The sequence below is a fragment of the Diabrotica undecimpunctata genome, chromosome 7, assembly GCF_040954645.1.
Source record: "Diabrotica undecimpunctata isolate CICGRU chromosome 7, icDiaUnde3, whole genome shotgun sequence".
NCBI lineage: Eukaryota > Metazoa > Arthropoda > Insecta > Coleoptera > Chrysomelidae > Diabrotica > Diabrotica undecimpunctata.
The window spans coordinates 121,672,897-121,692,377 of record NC_092809.1 but is presented as its reverse complement, the minus strand read 5'-3'; the positions used below and the strand labels follow the sequence as shown (position 1 = coordinate 121,692,377).

The 19,481-nt window shown below is 33.4% G+C and overlaps 1 protein-coding gene across 5 annotated transcripts in view; it reads left to right on the top strand.

The window, feature by feature from the left end:
• RhoGEF64C (Rho guanine nucleotide exchange factor at 64C) overlaps window positions 1-19,481 on the top strand; it is a 534,285-nt gene that overhangs the window by 508,239 nt on the left and 6,565 nt on the right. For all 5 annotated transcript variants that reach the window (XM_072538091.1, XM_072538090.1, XM_072538093.1 and 2 more), the window contains 5 exons: window positions 2,122-2,432; window positions 6,448-6,781; window positions 10,859-12,395; window positions 12,719-13,946; window positions 14,331-14,558. In XM_072538091.1, coding sequence (XP_072394192.1) covers window positions 2,122-2,432; window positions 6,448-6,781; window positions 10,859-12,395; window positions 12,719-13,946; window positions 14,331-14,558 — 3,638 coding nt within the window. The remainder of the gene's footprint in view (window positions 1-2,121; window positions 2,433-6,447; window positions 6,782-10,858; window positions 12,396-12,718; window positions 13,947-14,330; window positions 14,559-19,481) is intronic.

Below are 19,481 nucleotides of genomic sequence, written 5' to 3'. Positions count from 1 at the left end.
AGTTCATCAAGTTGTTCTAAATTTACTAGAAAATCTGTAAAACCTTCAGATTATGATTTTGAGGCTGTTTTAGCTCAATGGACTGACGGAGTACCTAGCGATTTAGAATATTTTAGTGATAGTGATATTGACGATGTAAGCAAAGAAGTTGGCATTGAAAGTCAACACGACACTGGAAGTGAGCAATTGGAAGGTTCTAAAGACAAATATGATCAAAATGCTATTGATAAGTCATAATATTTGTACGGCAAAAATCGTTTTAAGTGGTCTACTATAGAACCATCAAAAAATGTAAGAATTCCGTTACACAATCTTGTAACAAAACTACTAGCTCTTCGGTCCAAAGATGTAAGAAACGAGACTTTATCATTTTTTTTAATTTTCTTATTTCCGAGCATATAATACAAGAAATACCTAACTGGATAAATAATAATTTACGTGCAATTCTTGAAAACTATAGAAAAATGAATAGACCAGAAGTAAATGAACTTGATGAAATAGAACTAAAAGCATTTTTGGGATTGCCTTTCTACACATCAGCTTTCAAATCCAATGACGAAGATATAAACTCTATATTTGTTACAGATGGCACTGTTTGGGATATATTCAGATGTGTTATGTCAAAAGAAAGATTTGAAATATTTCTAAAATGTTTACGTTTTAATAACCCTCTAGATGGAGAGGAAAGAAGAAAGATAGATCCAACAGCATCCATTAGTAACATATTTAATATATTTATATCAGATTGCCAAAAACTGTATTCCATAGGCACATGCGTTTGTATTGATGAAATGTTGGTCGGCTTTAGGGGTAGATGTAGGTTCAAAATGTATATGCCTAGTAAGCCTGTGAAATATGACATTAAAATAATGTGCCTGACTGATGCACGAACTAGTTACTTATACAATGCCTATATATATGGAGGCAAGGACACAGACGGAACGGGGTTATCTGAGGAAGAAAGAAGATGAATGAACCAACTCAATCTGTTCTTCGGCTTGCTAAACCTGTTTATGGAACCAACCGTAATATTACAGCCGATAATTGGTTTAGTTCTATAGAATTAGTACAGCAGTTAGAAGTAAAGAAGTTAACCTATGTGGGAACCCTTAAGAAAAATAAACAGGAAATCCCTCTGAAATTTCAGCCACACCGATGCAGAGAAGAAAATTCGACTTCTTGCGGATTTACAAAAAGTTTAACCCTAATTTCTCATGTGCCAAAAAAAAATCGAAGGCTGAAGGAAAAAACCTCAAAAAAAGCAGATTTTGAAGAAAGGCTTAAGAAAAAAAGACGTGTTATTTATGTCCAAGTGCATTAAACCGAAAAACCTTTTATATGTGCTTTTCTTGTGGAAAACCAGTATGCTTACAGTGTACAAAGAAAATTTGCGGACCTTGCGCACAAAATGACTAATTATTTTATTGTAATTTTTAGTTATTCTCAGTATTTTGTATCTTATTTATTGTTTATTCATATTATTAGTCTGTGCCTTTCAACATTCTTTTACCATTTTTTAGTTACCAATACCTACTCAAATTTTTTTGGATTTCTACAGGAATAGGAAGAATCATTCCATAGTTTATGTAAAAAACAAATACAGTTATATGAGACAAATTCATATTGAAAACAAAGGAGCATAGGCAACGGTATGACATACCGCATGTGACTGTCTACGTCCTGAAACATCCACGTCAATAGTTAAGGGTTAACAAAGTATATACGACTTTTATGGTTCGACTAAAAGGATCATTAAAAATAACTAAAGTCAAAGACTAGTTTATAAATTTTAATAAACTTCTTTACTTTTGAAACAAAAATAAGAAAAGCATTTATCATATGTAGATAATTTATAAGATATAATAATTTTTATATTATTAGACATAACACGAACAATAAAGTGTTCTTAATAGTTTTATTGTGATCTGCCTTGCATGAATCCAAACTGATTTTCTATATTTAGGTTTCTCCACGTATCCATAAATAAATTACTTATTCTTATTCTTTATTTTTTTCTGGTTGTTTTTAAGGTATTTGAGTTACAGTGTCTATAAAATACTAACTATTTATATTTTAAATGGTTTCTTACAATAGAATCGCTCTACTAAATGTTTGTTTTAGCTGAAAAACGAATCGAGTCATATAATCTGACCATCGGCCGCAGATCCATCCTGGAATGTGACATAAATCCTTACGAACTTGTTTCATCCGAAGCCTTCGGCCCGAAAGAAAAAGAATCACCGGCGGTAACTTTGGTTAATGGTCAAAGAATTCGAATTCGGCCATCTGTTTCTGATAGTGAATATGAAGATGTACAACTTAGGCTATCCACACCTACAACGAAACCTTCCGCAAAATCTTCGAAGCTGTCCTTAAAGAACATTGTTAAATCCAGCTCACCTATTTTAAGGGATAAGAAAATATTAAACGGAGTAAGTAGATGGATTACATATTAATACACAATAATCGTAATTTTGTAACCGCAATAGATATTAATGTTGGAAAAAACTGGCAATTTTGATTTTATATCAATTTCTTTCGCAATGGAAATTCTCTTGTAAAGTCAACTCAGATGTTATATTCAAATATCGATATAATTATTTTGTTAATGAGTAGGTACTATTCTGATACTTAAAGAAGGGTCAAGTGCCGTAGAAAATCATGCCTCACGATAAACGAAGAAGAAATATCATAACGAACAACAGGGCTAAATATAGAAACATTTTTCTGAACAATAGCATGAAAAATGGCGACAACAAAATTATGGATAACTACACCCTGCGGAAAATAAAAGAAATTCAGTAAATAGGTTTTATTTTGGATTAAACAAATAATTTAACACATTAATCGCCACGCGGCATACACGGTATGCCGCACTAAAAAAATATTTTAAGTTCTGCGGCACAGCTGTTATGCCGCATGCTGTTCCACTGAACAGATTTGGTTGCGTGGCATTTCTTTCATACCGCAGTTGCTATACATTTATGTTGAAGTAATAAATATGTGGTCTGGCAGACCCAATTCGCTCACTTCCCCGGAATTTCAAGTTTCGGTTACCAAAGAACTTAGTATACTTTTAATCATGTATCGGAACAAAATTGTATATGCCCTGAAATTTTGGTTATTAGAAAAAACTAAACACATTCTACAAGTAAAATACATTATAGACTACAAATTTGTGGAATTATATTTTTTTGGCAGAATGAGCTACAAAGATGCAGAAAATACAGTAATGTTTAAAATAGGTAAAAAGAAATAAGAAGACTTACTTACAATCAATTTATTCTACCGTCAATCACCGGTTCGCATACTATAATTTGATATGCATCTTCAGGTCAACGGTACTAAATACAGAAAAGATAATAACCCCTATTAGGGTACTGTCTGGACAGAATGTACAGCAATTATGCCAATATTATACTATGTGTGATTATAAAATATGACTTTAAAATTGATTAAATAAAACAAAATAAAACTTAAGTGAAAAAACAATCTAGTAAAAATAAAAATAAATAAATAAATATCAGAGCGATGCTGATAATATTTATATTCCACTATGCATTAACAATTTAACCATATAAATTACCATCATTTTTGTACTTATTTCGTCGAGTAAGGACGATAACAAAACAAATATACATAGACGGCTGCGTTTGGAATTAATTTTAGTCCCTTACCATTCTCTAACACTTGTTTCTGTCCGTCATCAGAGAGACTTGTAAAAAGACTCAAACCAAATCAAAACGATCCGATTAGTATGGCAATTATAGGAAAAATAATTACCAGAGTATGCTACTAGCGACCTCTAGCGAGGGAAGATGAAGTGAAATGTCGATAGCAATTAAAGTAAACTGTATACCCAAGCTTAATCAAGCCATTCAGAGCGATGCTGCGAATATTTATATTCCACTATGCATCAACAAGTTACGCATATAAATTATCATCATTTTTGTACTCATTTCGTCGAGTAAGGACGATAACAAAATAAATAAACGTACAGTGCACAGATTCTAAATGTGCCGGTGGGAGATGGCTTCTATGCGCTGTATTATAGTCGATGTATGAGGGAAAGTTTTCAAAATAATGAAATAAAAAATAATAATATAAAATTTGTTATTTCATTACTTCGAAAACTTTTTCTCTCATACACCAACTATAATACAACGCATAGAAGCCATCTCCCACCGGCATATTTAGAATCTGTGCACTTTTTTAGTTGTTTTGTAGTTGGTGTTTATTATTAAACTTTTCGTAGCTGATTCTTTTAATGCTAAAAACGCCTCTCGTACACCTTTTTCCGTTCTCCCTACAATATTGATATCGTCAGCATAGGCCAGGATTTGCACTGATTTATTATATATTGAACCAGTGGTTGTGATTTGTGACATATATATTACTTTTTCCAGAGCAAGATTGAACAGTATACAGGGGAGAGGATCTCCCTGGCGCAACCCGTTATTTGTTTTAAAAGGTACAGACAGTTTTCCCTGAATTCGTACTCTACATTCAACTTTTTTAAGAGTTAGTTTTGTTAAATTTACCAACTGATTTGGTATTCCTAGCTCTTTCATTGCTTTGAACATTTCTCTTCTGTTCACAGAGTCGTAGGCTGCTTTGAAGTCTATAAATATGTGATGAGTATCAATGCCATATTCCAGTGTTATTTCCAAAATTTGTTTCAGGGTTGCAATCTAATGAATTGTCGATTTACCACCTCTGGAACCTGCTTGGTATTTTCATACTATCCGTTCTGCATATGGTGCCATACGGTGACTTGGTACTGTGAAAAATATTTTGTACGCTGCATGTAGAAGCGTAATGCCTCTATGGTTAGAGCATTCAAAGATATTTTCTTTTTTGTGTATGGTGCAAAGTGTTTCATTATTCCAATCATTGGGGAGGGATTTCTGTGTGCATATTTCTTTAATAAGCTGCTGTAAAGCCATTATGGTCTCATGAACACCTTCTTTATATAATTTAGCTGGGAACAATCTATTCCAGGATTGTATGAAGTAACTGACTGAAATTAAAGAAGTTTTATGTAGGAGCACGCAACTGATTTTTGCAGTTGTTGACTTGCTTAAACCGACACATTTTCAATACATAAGAAAGGTAACCAAGCTGCCCCACTCAAAAAATATCAATTTACAATAAACGTAAATCAGACAATAGCGGAATTTTAAGATTATTATGGTTATTTAAGTATTTTAGAGGATTTATTTAATAGGAATAGAAGCTTTAAATTATGCTGCAAAAAAGAACAATACAGGAGTAACTCAATACCATGTTTGGTTACTTAGTGTTGAAGGGAATGCATAAATATTCATTGTCTTGTTTCCACATTATCCTGATTTTTCATTTCCACCATTTAGGTTTCTAATTCCGTTCTACCTTGATACCTTCTGCAAAATTTCTTTAGAAATTATATTTCTATTTTTATGTGTGTGCACATAAAGGAAAACTATCGCAACCTATCAAATATGAAACTGGCATTCGACAAGGAGATTCGCTGAGCCCATTAATATTTAATCTGATAATGGATAAAATCATAAAGAAAGTTAAAAAAAGAAGAGGATATAGAATGGGAGAAAAGGAAATAGGGATAATATGCTACGCCGACGACGCCACAATAACAGATGAAAATGAAGATGACCTTCAAAGATTAATTAAAGAATTCTAAGGTACGGCGCTCATATACAACATGGAGATCTCAGCAGAGAAAACTAAAGCGATAGTGATATCAGTGGAACCGAGAAGATGTAAACTAGTCGTAAATAACAAAATAATAGAACAAGTGATGGAAACTGAATACTTGGGAATAAAACTGCCAAGCTACGGAAAAGTGGAAGAAGAAGTACAAAAATCAGTGAATATGGCAAACAGAGCAGCAGGATGTCTCAACAACACAATCTGGATTAACAAATACCTCACAACGGAAACGAAAACCAGGATATATAAATCAACAATAAGACCGATAATGACGTACACAGTGGAAACAAGAGCAGATACGGCGAAAACACAAAGACTACTGGAAACAACAGAAATGAAAGTCTTACAAAAAATAACAAATCAAACTCTAAGAGACAGAGTAAGAAGTGAGGAAATACGAGGGAGATGTGGTATAGAGGAAGTAAATGCATGGATCAAAAGAAGAAAAGTGGAATGGAATCAACACATCGAAAGAATGACAGAAAATAGAATAGTACGAATATCAAGAGACAAATCGCCAATGGAAGAAGATCATTGGGACGACCGAGGAAAAGATGGTCAGACAACGTCAATTGAGGCTAAAAACCGAAGTAAATCAGGCATCTTGCCTGTTTATAAAGTAGGAAGAAGAAGAAGATGTGTGAGATATTTTCAATTGGTTTATTAGGAACCTAATCGTTTTAAAAGCATATTTAAATTTTAAATATATTTTTAATCACATTTGTATTTATTTTTCAGGGAGACACACCGAAACAAAGATCGAAAAGTGATTCAATTACATTAATAAATAAAGACAAAGAGCTCCAACAAAAGTTCAAATCTATTTTAAAGAAATCGTCGGAGCGAAGTCCATCACCAATCGAACGAAGTGGGTCACTGTTCTATATCCCTCTACCCAACTCAAAGAAAAAGGTGCAATTTCTGGTCTATAATGACTCCAGTAACGATGAAAATAGCGAAGAAATGATTGAAAATAATTATGAAAGTGATGACGATAATGTTTTCGAAGAAGTTAAACCAGTAGCGACGGAAATAAAGTTAGCCAAACCCGTAGAGCCGACAGAAACTTTAAGTAAGTACTTTTGTTAATTGTTATAGAAAAAAAATGTACATGTTTTACTGTGCAACAATTTTTTTCCTGATTATACTATATTTTATACTTCAATTAGATATTAGATCAAGGAACAGACAAAACATAGTTCTTTTTTTCGCTTTGTACCTCTTTGTAATCTTCGGATCGCTATATTATTCTAGGCTATCTGTGGTTAATAAGCTTATTAGTGTCTTTAACACACGGTATATTGAGCCATATTAATAATAGTGCTATGTTCTTATTATTTTTGAAATTTGTTTCGCAATCACTTTGAGCTTTATATCGATAAAATAACGATAATACAGATAGAGTACCAGAGTCCAGACAAATTAAAAATTTATTCCAAACACTTTTTACTTGTATGAATAAAAATTTTAAGAACTATATCAACCGCAATATTTTTAAGATTACAGGAGACACTTAAGTTAATATTATATCATTTAGTACATGCAAAAACGTCTCCATTACCAGTCTGATACTTACGTAGCCATTTCTTATTATATCGGTGCGACATTGGTATGTCTCCACTTATTAGTAACCCGTTCATATAACTAGCCCAAAGGACTTACAGCTAGCGTCTTGAGAGTCTTTGTGATGTGTCTTTTTATTGTACTTGTACTCATTGTCCCAGGCATGTTTGTATATTTGTGATTTGTTGAATTATCTGTTTTTGATGTATGTTTCATGTTCATTTATTCTGACACTTAGTGGTCATGTGGTTTCTCTCATATATAAATTGTTGCATTTACAAGGTATTTTATAGATGCATTTCTTTGATCTTTCTTTCGTGTTAATAGGTTTGGTTTTGGACAGAATAAATCTCGGCGTATTGGTTGTTTTGGATGTTTTCTTGATGTACTTACTATCTATCATTTTTAATTTTTCCGATAAGTCCTTTTAAGGGCACAGGAAAAAAAGGAGGTATGTCAGAAATAACACATTCTGAAATAAGGCGATTTAAATACTTCAAAACGGCACAAAGAAGTCTTGTTATTTACATTGATCAAGGTATTACCATAGATTAAATATAAGGTTTCAGCTGAATTGCAAAAACATAAATTATTCTACTTTCGTTATTTTGCCAAACATTTAGAAATTTTACACATTAATTCAAAATATTAAAGTAAAAAAGGAGGTATGTCAAGAAAGGTAGTAACACGTTGATACAAAAATGCATTTTATTTCAGAAACCAAACAACGATTATTATAAGAATAATGGTTATGTAAAAGAACTTAAAAATAGTTTTTTTCCAACAATTTTATAGCGTCTACACAAGATTTGGGTATAATGGGTCTCTAAATTATTGATGCGGAAGTTCATCAAAATAACGTTGGGCATCTGAACCACAATATTTTTTTAGATCTGCATATTTCGATTGACTAATCGGTAGAAGTGCTAAAAAATAACAAAAGTAAGCTTTATAAAACTGATTAATTGGGGTTTTTACCTGTATATGCATATAGAGGTAGCTCAAATTACATTTCTGGCCATTTGGGGATAGTCAATCTCTGCTGTGTTATTACTGTGGTCTCCCAAGTTCCACTGAATGTTGTTCTGTAGTACAAAAAGACGAGGATGATCCTTAACAGCTTTTACCTCGCGGATGGGTCGAGTTAGAAAAGAGCATTTATTTTTATAATGCTTGCGTAAATATTCAGTTCACTTTCGAAAATACTCTTGAGGACATTCTTCAACATGAAACGGCGAGGGTTTTCCTCTAGCAGTTTTATACACTTCTGTCCAGTCTTAAAAAAGTTCGGCTTTTGATTTTTGATTGAAGTCCAAAATCTTTGTCACATTCCAGGTAGGAATGTCCCCTAACAGAAAAAGTTATTTGAATAGGGTCCAGTCTCTTCTCATGATGAACTATGTTATAAATAAACCAAAGAATAGTATAGTTTTTATTCTGTCCTCTGCACGAGTCGCAGAAAATATTCAAGTTTCGTAGTTTTCGATTCAGATAGTTGTAGATATAGTGATAAAGCAGTGAAAAAACATCATCGCTACCTTTTTTGGCAACAGTCTCGGTGTACATATAAAATATGGACTCAGCTGTAGACAAGACGTGTATATTGAATGAGTATAAAGTGAATTGTCTCTTATAGTAAACATCATTTGTACTAATATTGGGTATTTGCAGTTTTTTTGCAAAATACATGCATATAGCCTGTGTGCGTACATTTTTTCTACTAGCTTCTCGCAGCTTGTTTTCTGTTATAAAATGTTTGGGCTTTAAGTTTATGTAGCTTATTTTCTGTATCTAGTTGCTTAATATCAGCATTTAATTTAGTTGTTTCCTCCAAAGAATTCGCTAATAGACTGCTTCTCAAGACTTTTAAATTTTGCTAAATATTCATCACAAGAACTACACGTATCTTGTGATGAATACACCGATACGTGTAGTTCTTGTGATGAATACACAAGAAGTACACGTATCGGTCCTTGGAAAACCAAAGGAAATATTAAATTTAGTTGAAAAAATTCTTCTGTATGTTTCGTATGAAGTACGCATTTCTGGAAATTTTTCTACGTACTTTGTGTACATTTTGTTAATATTTAAATCATCAGATAAGTGTAATTTCGACGAGTCTTTCAAACTATAATGACTTTTTCTGCCCCTGAAAGACCTTATACGCTGCATTATATAGTTTTTTGTTTCTATAGAAACTTGATGACGATGGTTTCCATGTCTTCCTCTAGTATCTTTTGGAGCGTGACCTGTCAATTTTAGTGACTTTTGTAGAATTTTATTTCAAAATTCCATACAGTGCCAAAAAGGCCTTATACTGACATACTGGAACTTCTTGTGTTTCGTCATTTTCAATATAACGAATTTTATAACTAAAGGCGGTATCATGAAGTCGTGCAGAGTCCTCTGAAACTCGTGGTCTTCGTTGCTATACAGTTTGTACAGTAATTAATCCGCATAATTATATATTTTGGGCATCTGTCGACTCCATTAGGTTGAACTTTCTTCTTCTTCTTCCTATGCCGTCCCCATTAACGGAGGTTGGCGACCACATTTTTAAAAGCTTCTCTGTCTTTTGCAAAGTGGAATAATTCGTCTACAGTCATGTTTGTCCAGTCTCGAATATTTCGCAGCCATGACTTCTTCTTTCTACCTCTTCCCTTTTTGCCATCGACTCTACCCTGCATGATGACCTGCAGAAGACTATATTTATTATTTCTTAGTATGTGTCCAAGGTATGCAGTCTTGCGTACTTTTATCTTGAACTTTCTAATAATTTCAGTTCTTGCTTGTTCCGGTATTTGTAGAAAACACTTAAACCTAACGCACTTACAATCCGGTCCTATTACATGGCTTTGTCTATTTATTTTCTTACTTCACATTAATTCGTCCATATTGTCTACGTTTCTTTGCATTATTTTTCCGTTTGTCCATAACATCACATTTCATAAATTCGTCACTCTCACTAGACATATTTACAACTTGATAACTCTCCTTCCAGGTTTAGTAAACAAACATACATAACCTCTAAAAACCTCTTAACCACGTACAAACTAAATGTATGAACCGCTTCATCGGCGTCGGTCACATTGACATCGCTCCTTTTTTCTCTGTAGCGCTCGGACATGCCTCCTTTTTTTACTCTGTATAACAAATATAAAAATATGTGTTACATCCTGACTAACCTCTTTCATCAATGTAAATTTTTTACATGAAATAGTATTCATATGTTATTGTTGTAATTTTAAATTCCTTCTTGTGAGTATTTCTGGATTACTTATGGTGTTTTGTTGTTTCTTATCTTCAATCTTGTAAAATTCCTTGTTTATAAATGACAATGAATAATCATTTTTTATTAAAACCTTCGTCAGCAGTTATTTTTCTTCCTGAAATGCATTTTCATTAGATCAGGTGTTTGGAGCTCTATCATATAGTGATTTGATAATTCCCTTTTTGATATTATGACTTGGTTTTCTATATTCTTTAGTTGCTCATCCCATATCCTCTTTTGTTATAAACACTTTGTTGTCTTCTTTTTTCAAAAAATATTAAAGGTGTTCTTTTTTAATTTTTATATATTTTTTAGATGTTTCCACACCTAGAAAACCAGTGAGTTTGTATCGAAGTCTAAGCGATCGAATGAAAAAAGTAGAGTCGAAAAACCTTTTCCATGATACAATGGCTATCAGGCATCTAAAACAACGAGTAGGTTTAAAAATAGATTTCTCAGACCTCGAGAGATTAGATGGAATCAATCAAAAAATTAAAAAACTCTGCGTAAAATCTAATTCTACTAGCAAGGAAAATATAAATACAGTCTCCGATTCAGACAATTTATTGTTTGAGAGAAATGAAGATTTGTCCTTGAATAATCTTAACAATCTGATCCAACAAGAGCCAATAGAAATAAATTCAACAACTGATACTGAAACTGACAATGCCGAAACCGACAACACATCTGCAAGTTCTTTAACTTCATTTTCATCAGATTTGGTCGATAATGCAAATAAAATTATGGAAGCAACATTAAAAATAGAGGATACTTCAGAAAAACTCGATGAGAAAATTGCTTTAGCTAAATTAGATATGTGTATTAATGAAGCAAAAGTTGAGATAATTATACCAAAAGATGATGTACCACCGATAGTTCCACCTAGAAAAAGAAGTAGCAATAAACAACCTCCTATAAGCAATTCAATTAAGATTGAGGCAGTTAATACTGAGATCACAAATAAAACAGTTGTTAAAATAACTACCCCACCAGCTGTCCACAAAATTCAAATAAAAAATGAATTTTCGGACGCCTTAAATAATAGCTCATATAATATTTTGGAAAATGCCCAAAGAAAAACATCAATAATGATAAACGGCGATGACTGTTATTCAACGGTTAATGTAAATGACAACATTCCGTTATATCAGTCGTCAGTGGTGGTTAAAGATTCAGTAGGAATAATTCCTATATTCGAGAAACCTGAAAAACAATGTAGTACGATTTATATCACAGGATCTTTCGTTCCATGTGAAAAAGAACCCGAAAAAGTAGAAGAAAAAGCAGATACCAAAGAAACTGAAATTGAAAAACCTGCTGAAAAAGACTCAGATGTGTTAAGAGAGCTCCTGAAGGACCCCGTTGAGGCAGTAAGGCGAAACTTGGTCCCACATGTCTGTGGTAAATCAGACGTGCCTAGGCGACAGCGCGACAAGAAGTTCCTAAATGTTAAAATACCCAATTTAACATCCAATTTGTTACCAGAAACAACGTACGAAGATGTATTTATAAGGCCAAAGCCCTATGAATCGATATGCGATGATTTGTCATCTGAACACAGTTCCTCTACTCAATACGAGTTAATTGATCCAGGATCAGATTGCTATACTGATCATAGCAATCGTAGCTCGGTTACTGAGGAAGAGTTAGCGAATCGTACGAAATTTTATGAACTACTGGCAGATTCGGGGATCATCGAGGTAACTGAGAATGATGATCATATCTACGAATCTATTAAAGTTAACAATGATCCAATCTACGAAGATATTGAGATACCGCCACCTCTACCCAGCGTTCCTCCTCCAGCAACCATAATGGATGATATTAATTTAGATAAAGAATTTACTACTAGGTAAGTAATACATAAATCCTATTAAATCATAATTTTTACTTTGAAAAAATAATTTATATGTCATCTGCTGTACTGGTTGGCGCATAAACTTGTATGATATTGAGTTTATGTAGTTTGCCTTTCAGTTTAAGGAAAACTATCTTATAACTTAGTTAGTCCAGAGATTTCAATGTTATATCTTCTTAGTTATTTTTCAATAATTGAAAGTTTACCTGTGATTATCTTTAGCCCTTTTACGTTCCACGCACATTCCACGTCGACCTATTGATCATGAAAATTCTCCAAAATACAAAATAATTATATATTTTTTCTTTATGTTATAGGTCCATATTTGAGGGAGCCTCCAAATATGACATTCTTAGCTACCTTGTAGATGCAAAAGAAAGAGGTTTAGTTCAAGAAGATGGCTATACTTACTTTCCAACAAATGGTACGACTGAAGACGATATTCCTATCTCACAGATGAGTGCGGTTAGTGATTCAAGTGAGGATAACTCGCTTATATTGGCTGGAACACTCATAGATGAAAAGCTAACAACTCAAAAGGGAGCAGAGGTTGAAAGAAATGATTCTGGTGTTGGTTCGGAGACCAGCAAGAGTTCACTGAGTAAATACAGATCCAAACAAGAGATATTTGCGTTGTGCGAAGACTGTGAGGCTTCACTAGAAGGAGCTAACGGGAATGTTGCTCTGTTATGTAGAAAATGTGTGAAAAAACGGTCAGAAAGGAAAGAAATAATTACTGAGATAGTCGAAACAGAAGAAAAATACAGTAAAGATTTGCAAATTATATTAGAAGAATTCTATCAGCCAATGTTAGTAGCAGGCCTATTAACACCGGATCAGTTGTCTGCTATATTCTTAAATGTGGAAGAACTTTTAGAAAATAGCCAAGCACTAGCCGAACGGTTGCGAGATGGTGTTGAAATAGCTTTGGAACAAGGTGATGAGGACCTTCTAACGGTTAATATGGGTAAACTCTTTCTGGAAGCAATGCCAATGTTACACGCCTTCGAAACTTACTGTGTTCGACAAGGATCAGCTAGTTTACTGTTAGCAAGCCTTGAAAAAGAAAAAGAGCTCCTAAGAATATTTCTAAGAGTATCTCAGATGGAAAATACAATGTTAAGGAGAATGAATCTCAACTCATTTCTTATGGTACCTGTTCAAAGGGTTACAAAGTATCCATTGTTACTGGCTAGATTATACAAAGTAACACCATCTCATTATGATAACAAGGAGGAACTGAAAGAAGCCCAGCATAAGATAGAGCTTCATTTAAACCATATGAACTCACAAACAAAAGACGTACCAAGTAAGTTGTGGAGAAGAATTGGCAGTAGTTCCGGCAGAAGATCAAGTTCGGAAATGGATTTAGTTAATATCAAGTTAAGAAAAATAGCTGTGGATGTGTTGGAATGGAATCATGAAGAAGCCAAGTTTGCCTTAGAAGGAAAACTTTTGTTTACGCAACCTACGGATAATAATTGGAGAAAGGGAAGGACCATTAAATTAACTCCTATCAATGCAATGCTGGTCATAAATGGAAAGGTGAGATTTATTTTTTAAAACTTTTAAAAACATTACAATAATATTTTTCCCGTATAGATCAATATGGTAATGATATATTATCAAATATAAAGTTATTAAATAAAATCATTTCAACGCCTACTTAACCATTTTAAAGTATTTTATCAAGATTAAATAATGTTACTATTTGGTGCGTTATATGAAACACTGCTTTAATTAAATGATTTAACTGTATTAACCAATTTGAGACAGTTTACTGTTTTTTTACTGTATTTGGATCCCAGATGGGCAGTTCCCAAATTTATTTTGATTCTTGAGTGTTTTATGCTGTGTTTTGTTTTTGAAAAGATACTCTAGTTATTGTCCTCTCTAATTATGCAACTAATTTACATCTTACTGTTTTAGCCTTCGCCAAATAAAAATAGTGACAGATCAGAAGAGAATGGTGGTCTATTTTTCTCCAAGACCGGCGTAAGAGAAGCAGCTTTACTACTAGTTCGTGATAAAAATGGCCGATATTCATTGCTAAGAGATCCACTTTACCTAGATCGATGTGTTATAGCAGCAGATCCCGCTTGGCAAAGTTACTTTGAAGTGCAGGAACTATTAGGGAAGGATACGTTCATATTTAAGGTAAGTTTTGTACTTACAGTCCAAACAAAAACTAAAGTAACAGCAGTAGGCAAAATATATGTAAAACAAGCCCAGTTCAACTATTCTGGGCGATGCACCCATTGAATGCTGGAACATTTTAAATACACTGTGAGCTGGCTGCATAGTAACGGCGACTGTGATGAGAAAATTATCTTCAGAATTAAATACCTTGCAAATCCTCTGCTTGTATGGGAAGTGTAAAATACAACGGAAATACCGCAAAGAAATCCTTGAAAATTAGGATTGTTCAGTCTTGCTATAAGAATGTAAGATCTAAACTTTAAAAGCAGTAAGAAAATAAAAGTTAAAATCACTTGAGAGGTGGTGTTACTGTCGAATTATCACGATGTTATGCACGATACAAACTACCAACAAGAAGGTGCTTAGAGTGATGTATGCAAATAAGGGAACTACTCTAAACACAATTATCAAAATACAGAATAATTGTGCTGTCCACACTATTGTTTAATTTATACTCTAATATAACCTATCACCATGCTTTATACAACTTGGAATATTCTGTAAACATTAATGGAAAACTAATAAATACCATAACATACGCAGATGACGCAGTTATATTGAATGATGACTTAATTGGAATGCAATATCTTTTAAAATCCCTGGTAGGTCGAGAGATGAGTCTAAAAATTAATTGTTCTAAAACAATATATGGTATTTAGTCACTTACCAAATCAAAATACACAATTGAAATAGATGGATAACCAATACAAAGAGTGTCTAATTTTAAATATTTCGGTTGTTATCTCATCGAACATTTAGATCCAGATAAAGAGATAAAATGTAAGATTGAGATGGCTCGTATAGCTTTTGAAGCAAAGCTTCTGGCGTTGTATTACTTTTTATCTAGAGTAAAATACTGAGGCAAGCATCACGGACGTGTCGCCACGAGACAGCGTCACGGACGTATCTCCACGAGACAGCGTCACAAAGTAGCGTCACGAAGTAGCGTCACGAAATAGCAGTCTTTACATCGATTTACTACTCTATATCAATTCGTTTCTAGTAATCCTATATTTATTCCAAGCATGTTAAAATTAAAAATTGTGTGAAAAATATAACCTAAAAAGTAAAAAACTAAAAGAATATCCATAAATAAAATATGTAGTAAAATAAAAATAAAAATAAAAGATCGATACTAGAATTCGATTGGTAACGATTATCGAACGGCCAAAATTTAAAAGTCACCATAAATGTCATCAAATAAATAACAATATTAAATCATCTGTTTAAATTTTTATTCTAGACACTTCTTCATCATCATCACTTGCTCGACAACCCCTTTTTGGGTCTTGGCCTGTTCCAGGATTCTTCTCCATTCTGATCTGTTTAGTGCTTTTTTCTCCAGTTTTTTATTTTTAAGGTTGTTATATCATTTTCTATTTGTGCTAAGTATCTCAGTTTCGGTCTTCCTCTTGTTCTTTTTCCTACTGGCATCTGTTTGAATATTTTGTTTGGTATTTCGCCTTCTGTCACTCTTTCTACATGTCCTATCCAACGCAGCCGTCCTATTTTAATGAATGTTATAATAGCTGGATCCTGGTATATTTTGTATAGTTCAGAGTTGTATCTTCTTCGCCATATTGCGTTTTCTTTTGTGCCCTTATATATGTGTAGCAAGATTTTTCTTTCGAAGGTGGCTAACAACGTTTTCTCTCTTTTAGTGAGTGTCCAGGTTTCTGAGCCATATGTGAGTACCGGTCTTATTAGGGTTTTATATATTTGGCATTTTTTTGTTCTTGTGACCTTATCTGATCTTAGTTGCCTAATTAAGCCATGGTAACATTTATTTGCAATAAATATTCGCCTCTTCACTTCCTCCAAAACGGTATTATCAGACGTGACTAGGGATCCCAAGTATATAAAGTTTTTACCCCCTCTATGTTGTATTCTCCTATTGTTATATTTTGTGGCTGTCTTATTTCTGCGTTTTTACTTACGTGCATATATTTTGTTTTGGTCTGATTGATTTTAAGACCACTATTTTGTGCAGCTCGTTCTATTTGGTTGTACGCCTCTATCATTTTTCTTCTTGATCTTGCGATTATGTCAACTTCATCTGCAAATGCTAGTATTTGCACGCTTTTATTAATGATTGTTTCTCGTGTATTGACTGTTGTGTCTCTCAGTATTTTCTCGAGTACGATGTTGAACAAGATGCATGATAGAGCGTCTCCCTGGTGTAGTCCATTTTTCACACCTATTGTTTCCGTTAATTCATTTTGTATCCGGATTCTACTTTCTACTTTTAGAGATTCTTTAATCAGTTCTATTAGTTGTGTTGGTATATAAAATTCTTTCATTGCTTTTATTAAGAATTTTCGGTTTATATTGTCATATGCGCTTTCAAAGTCTATGAAGAGATGATGAGTGTCGATGTTATATTCACTTGTTTTTTCGAGGATCTGTCGCAGAACAAATATCTGATCTATGTTGACTTCTGTCTACAGAAGCCACTTTGGTATTTGCCAACTATTTTTTCAGCGTGTGGCCTAAGTCTTTCATAAATGACGTTGGACATTATTTTGTATGCTGCATTTAACAGCGTGATTCCACGGTAGTTTCCTCATTCTAACTGATTTCCTTTTTTATGTAATGGTACAATAATACCGCTATTTCACTCCGTTGGTAGCTGTTTATTCGACCATTTCTTTGTTATAAATTCATGTATTGTTTTTTGTAGTGCGTCTCCTCCTTCCTTCAGTAACTCAGATGCTATTTGATCCGATCCCTGTGCTTTATTGTTCTTTAATTCTACTGCTGCTCTAATTTCGGCTATTATTGGTGAAGTCTTTTCTCTGTTGTCTGCTTGGTCTAATGGTATGTCAGGGTTTGTCTGTCTCCGATTTCCTTCAAAATTTTCCGTAAAATGTTCTGTCCATCTACTTAGTATCTCTTGCTGTTCTGTCAATATATTACCATCCTTATCTCTACACATCGTTGTTCTCGGTTTGAAGTCTTTTCTGCTTTTGTTTAGTCTCTGATAAAATTTTCTCGTCTCTGTTCATTTACTTAGTTCTTGTAGTTCTTGAAGTTCTTTGTTCATATATTCTCTTTTTTCTTCGGTGAGTTTCCTTTTCTTCTTTGCGTAGTCGTTTATATTCTTCCTCTGCTTGTCATGTTCTGTGCTCCTGTTGCATCAGTAAAATACTCTGTTTTATTTTTGTCTGTTATGATCTGACATTCTTCGTCAAACCAGTCATTCGTTCTTGTTCTTCTTTCTCTACCTTCTATGCCTAGTACTTCTTTAGCTGCCTCTTTTATGATGTCTCTGCATTCTTCCCACTCCTTATTTTGGTTTTCATGTGTTATTCTGTTTTCTAGTTTGTTGTTTATCTTTTCTTTAAAAATCAACCAAATCAAAATACACAATTAAAAATAGTTGGATAACCAATACAAAATTTTATTCTACGAAATGTTTATTTTAGACACTTCTTGCTTTAACACAATTTCATATGAATATAATGTCAGTTCGACTATTGTATTAATGTTCGACAAAAGAGTTATTGGCAAAATATTTTAAGTTGAATTATCATATCTATACTTTAATCCGGCATCCGAGAGGTAAAATTTTGTAACGCTGTTCAATAGGTGGGGTGTAACAAACCCCAAGTTGAAAATATACTCATTCCTATATTTCATTTTCATAATAATAAGTAATACTATAGCTTTAGGATACATTACGGTAATAAATTCCAGAAGAACATTGTCTAATAATAGTTTACTATTAAAGATATAGCCAATTATATGAAATAACAATTTTTTTTTCGAGGAAAAAAACGTGTATTATGACCGGAGAATCAATACATTTCTGTCGAAATTAATAGTATGAAATCAGAAATCAGAATCAGGAGTATCTATCTTATGAAAAAAAAAACAGAATTAAATTCCACAGATTAATCATTGAGTTATCAGCTCTTTAAGTTGGAGCAATTTTTGAAGTATATCACAGAGTGCTCTAAACACAAAAAAAATTCACATGCCTCTATTTCTGGGGTATTTTGAACATCGTTCCTGCTGATTAGGTTTTCTCTTCTTTGCAGGCGGTTTAGAATTTTCACCTAAAATCTTTCGGACATTGCTTCTTATTTCTCTAGATAATCTAGAGTTACTCATTCCTTCTTTTTGATATTCTTCGATAAATTGGAAACCCAGTTTCTTCAGGAAAAGCCTTCTTGCAATGTTAGGACTATCGTTGTTTTGTCTTTGAATAATCTGGCTAATGATTCCTGCAGTGTTCATTAGAGAGAAAAAAATTGTCAAAGGCCAGCGACGACTGTTGCGTGCTACATTACACGTTTCAGATAGCTTCAGAAATAATTTTAGACAGCTTATTATGAGTGTCTACTGTTGTATTATGGTGCAGAGAAGATATAAGTAAAACAACTTTTCCTTTTTTTGGTACATACAAAAGAATAGTGTATCCGTTCTGAAATCCAAATATACTGGAAAAAACTTTTCTTCCTTTCTCTTGCAGGAATTCTATGTGCAAATCAGGCTTATTTTTTCTGTTAGTACCTAAGGCGGTTAAATTATGAGTCTCACGCAAGTTCATCAAAAGATCACGACTAGTGTACCAGTTATTAAACGTTATATTGCGTTTGGTCCCAGACACGGGAGCAACCAATCTTTCTACAATGTCTTTTGGGGAATTGCTAATTCGGTGTCCTCTGAACAATTCAAGCCTCTCGTCAATTGTCAAAAATTCAGAGGAAGAATATGCAGATCTGCAATTTTCCACAAACCTGTCGAAGAAAGCTCTGATATGAGCTAGTTTATCTAACTTGACTCTTTCTTCGCAGTTTTCTTTGTTATCGAATCTTAGACATGAAATTAAAAATTCGAATCGACGTTGGTTCATTGTACAACGGAAAACGTTCATTC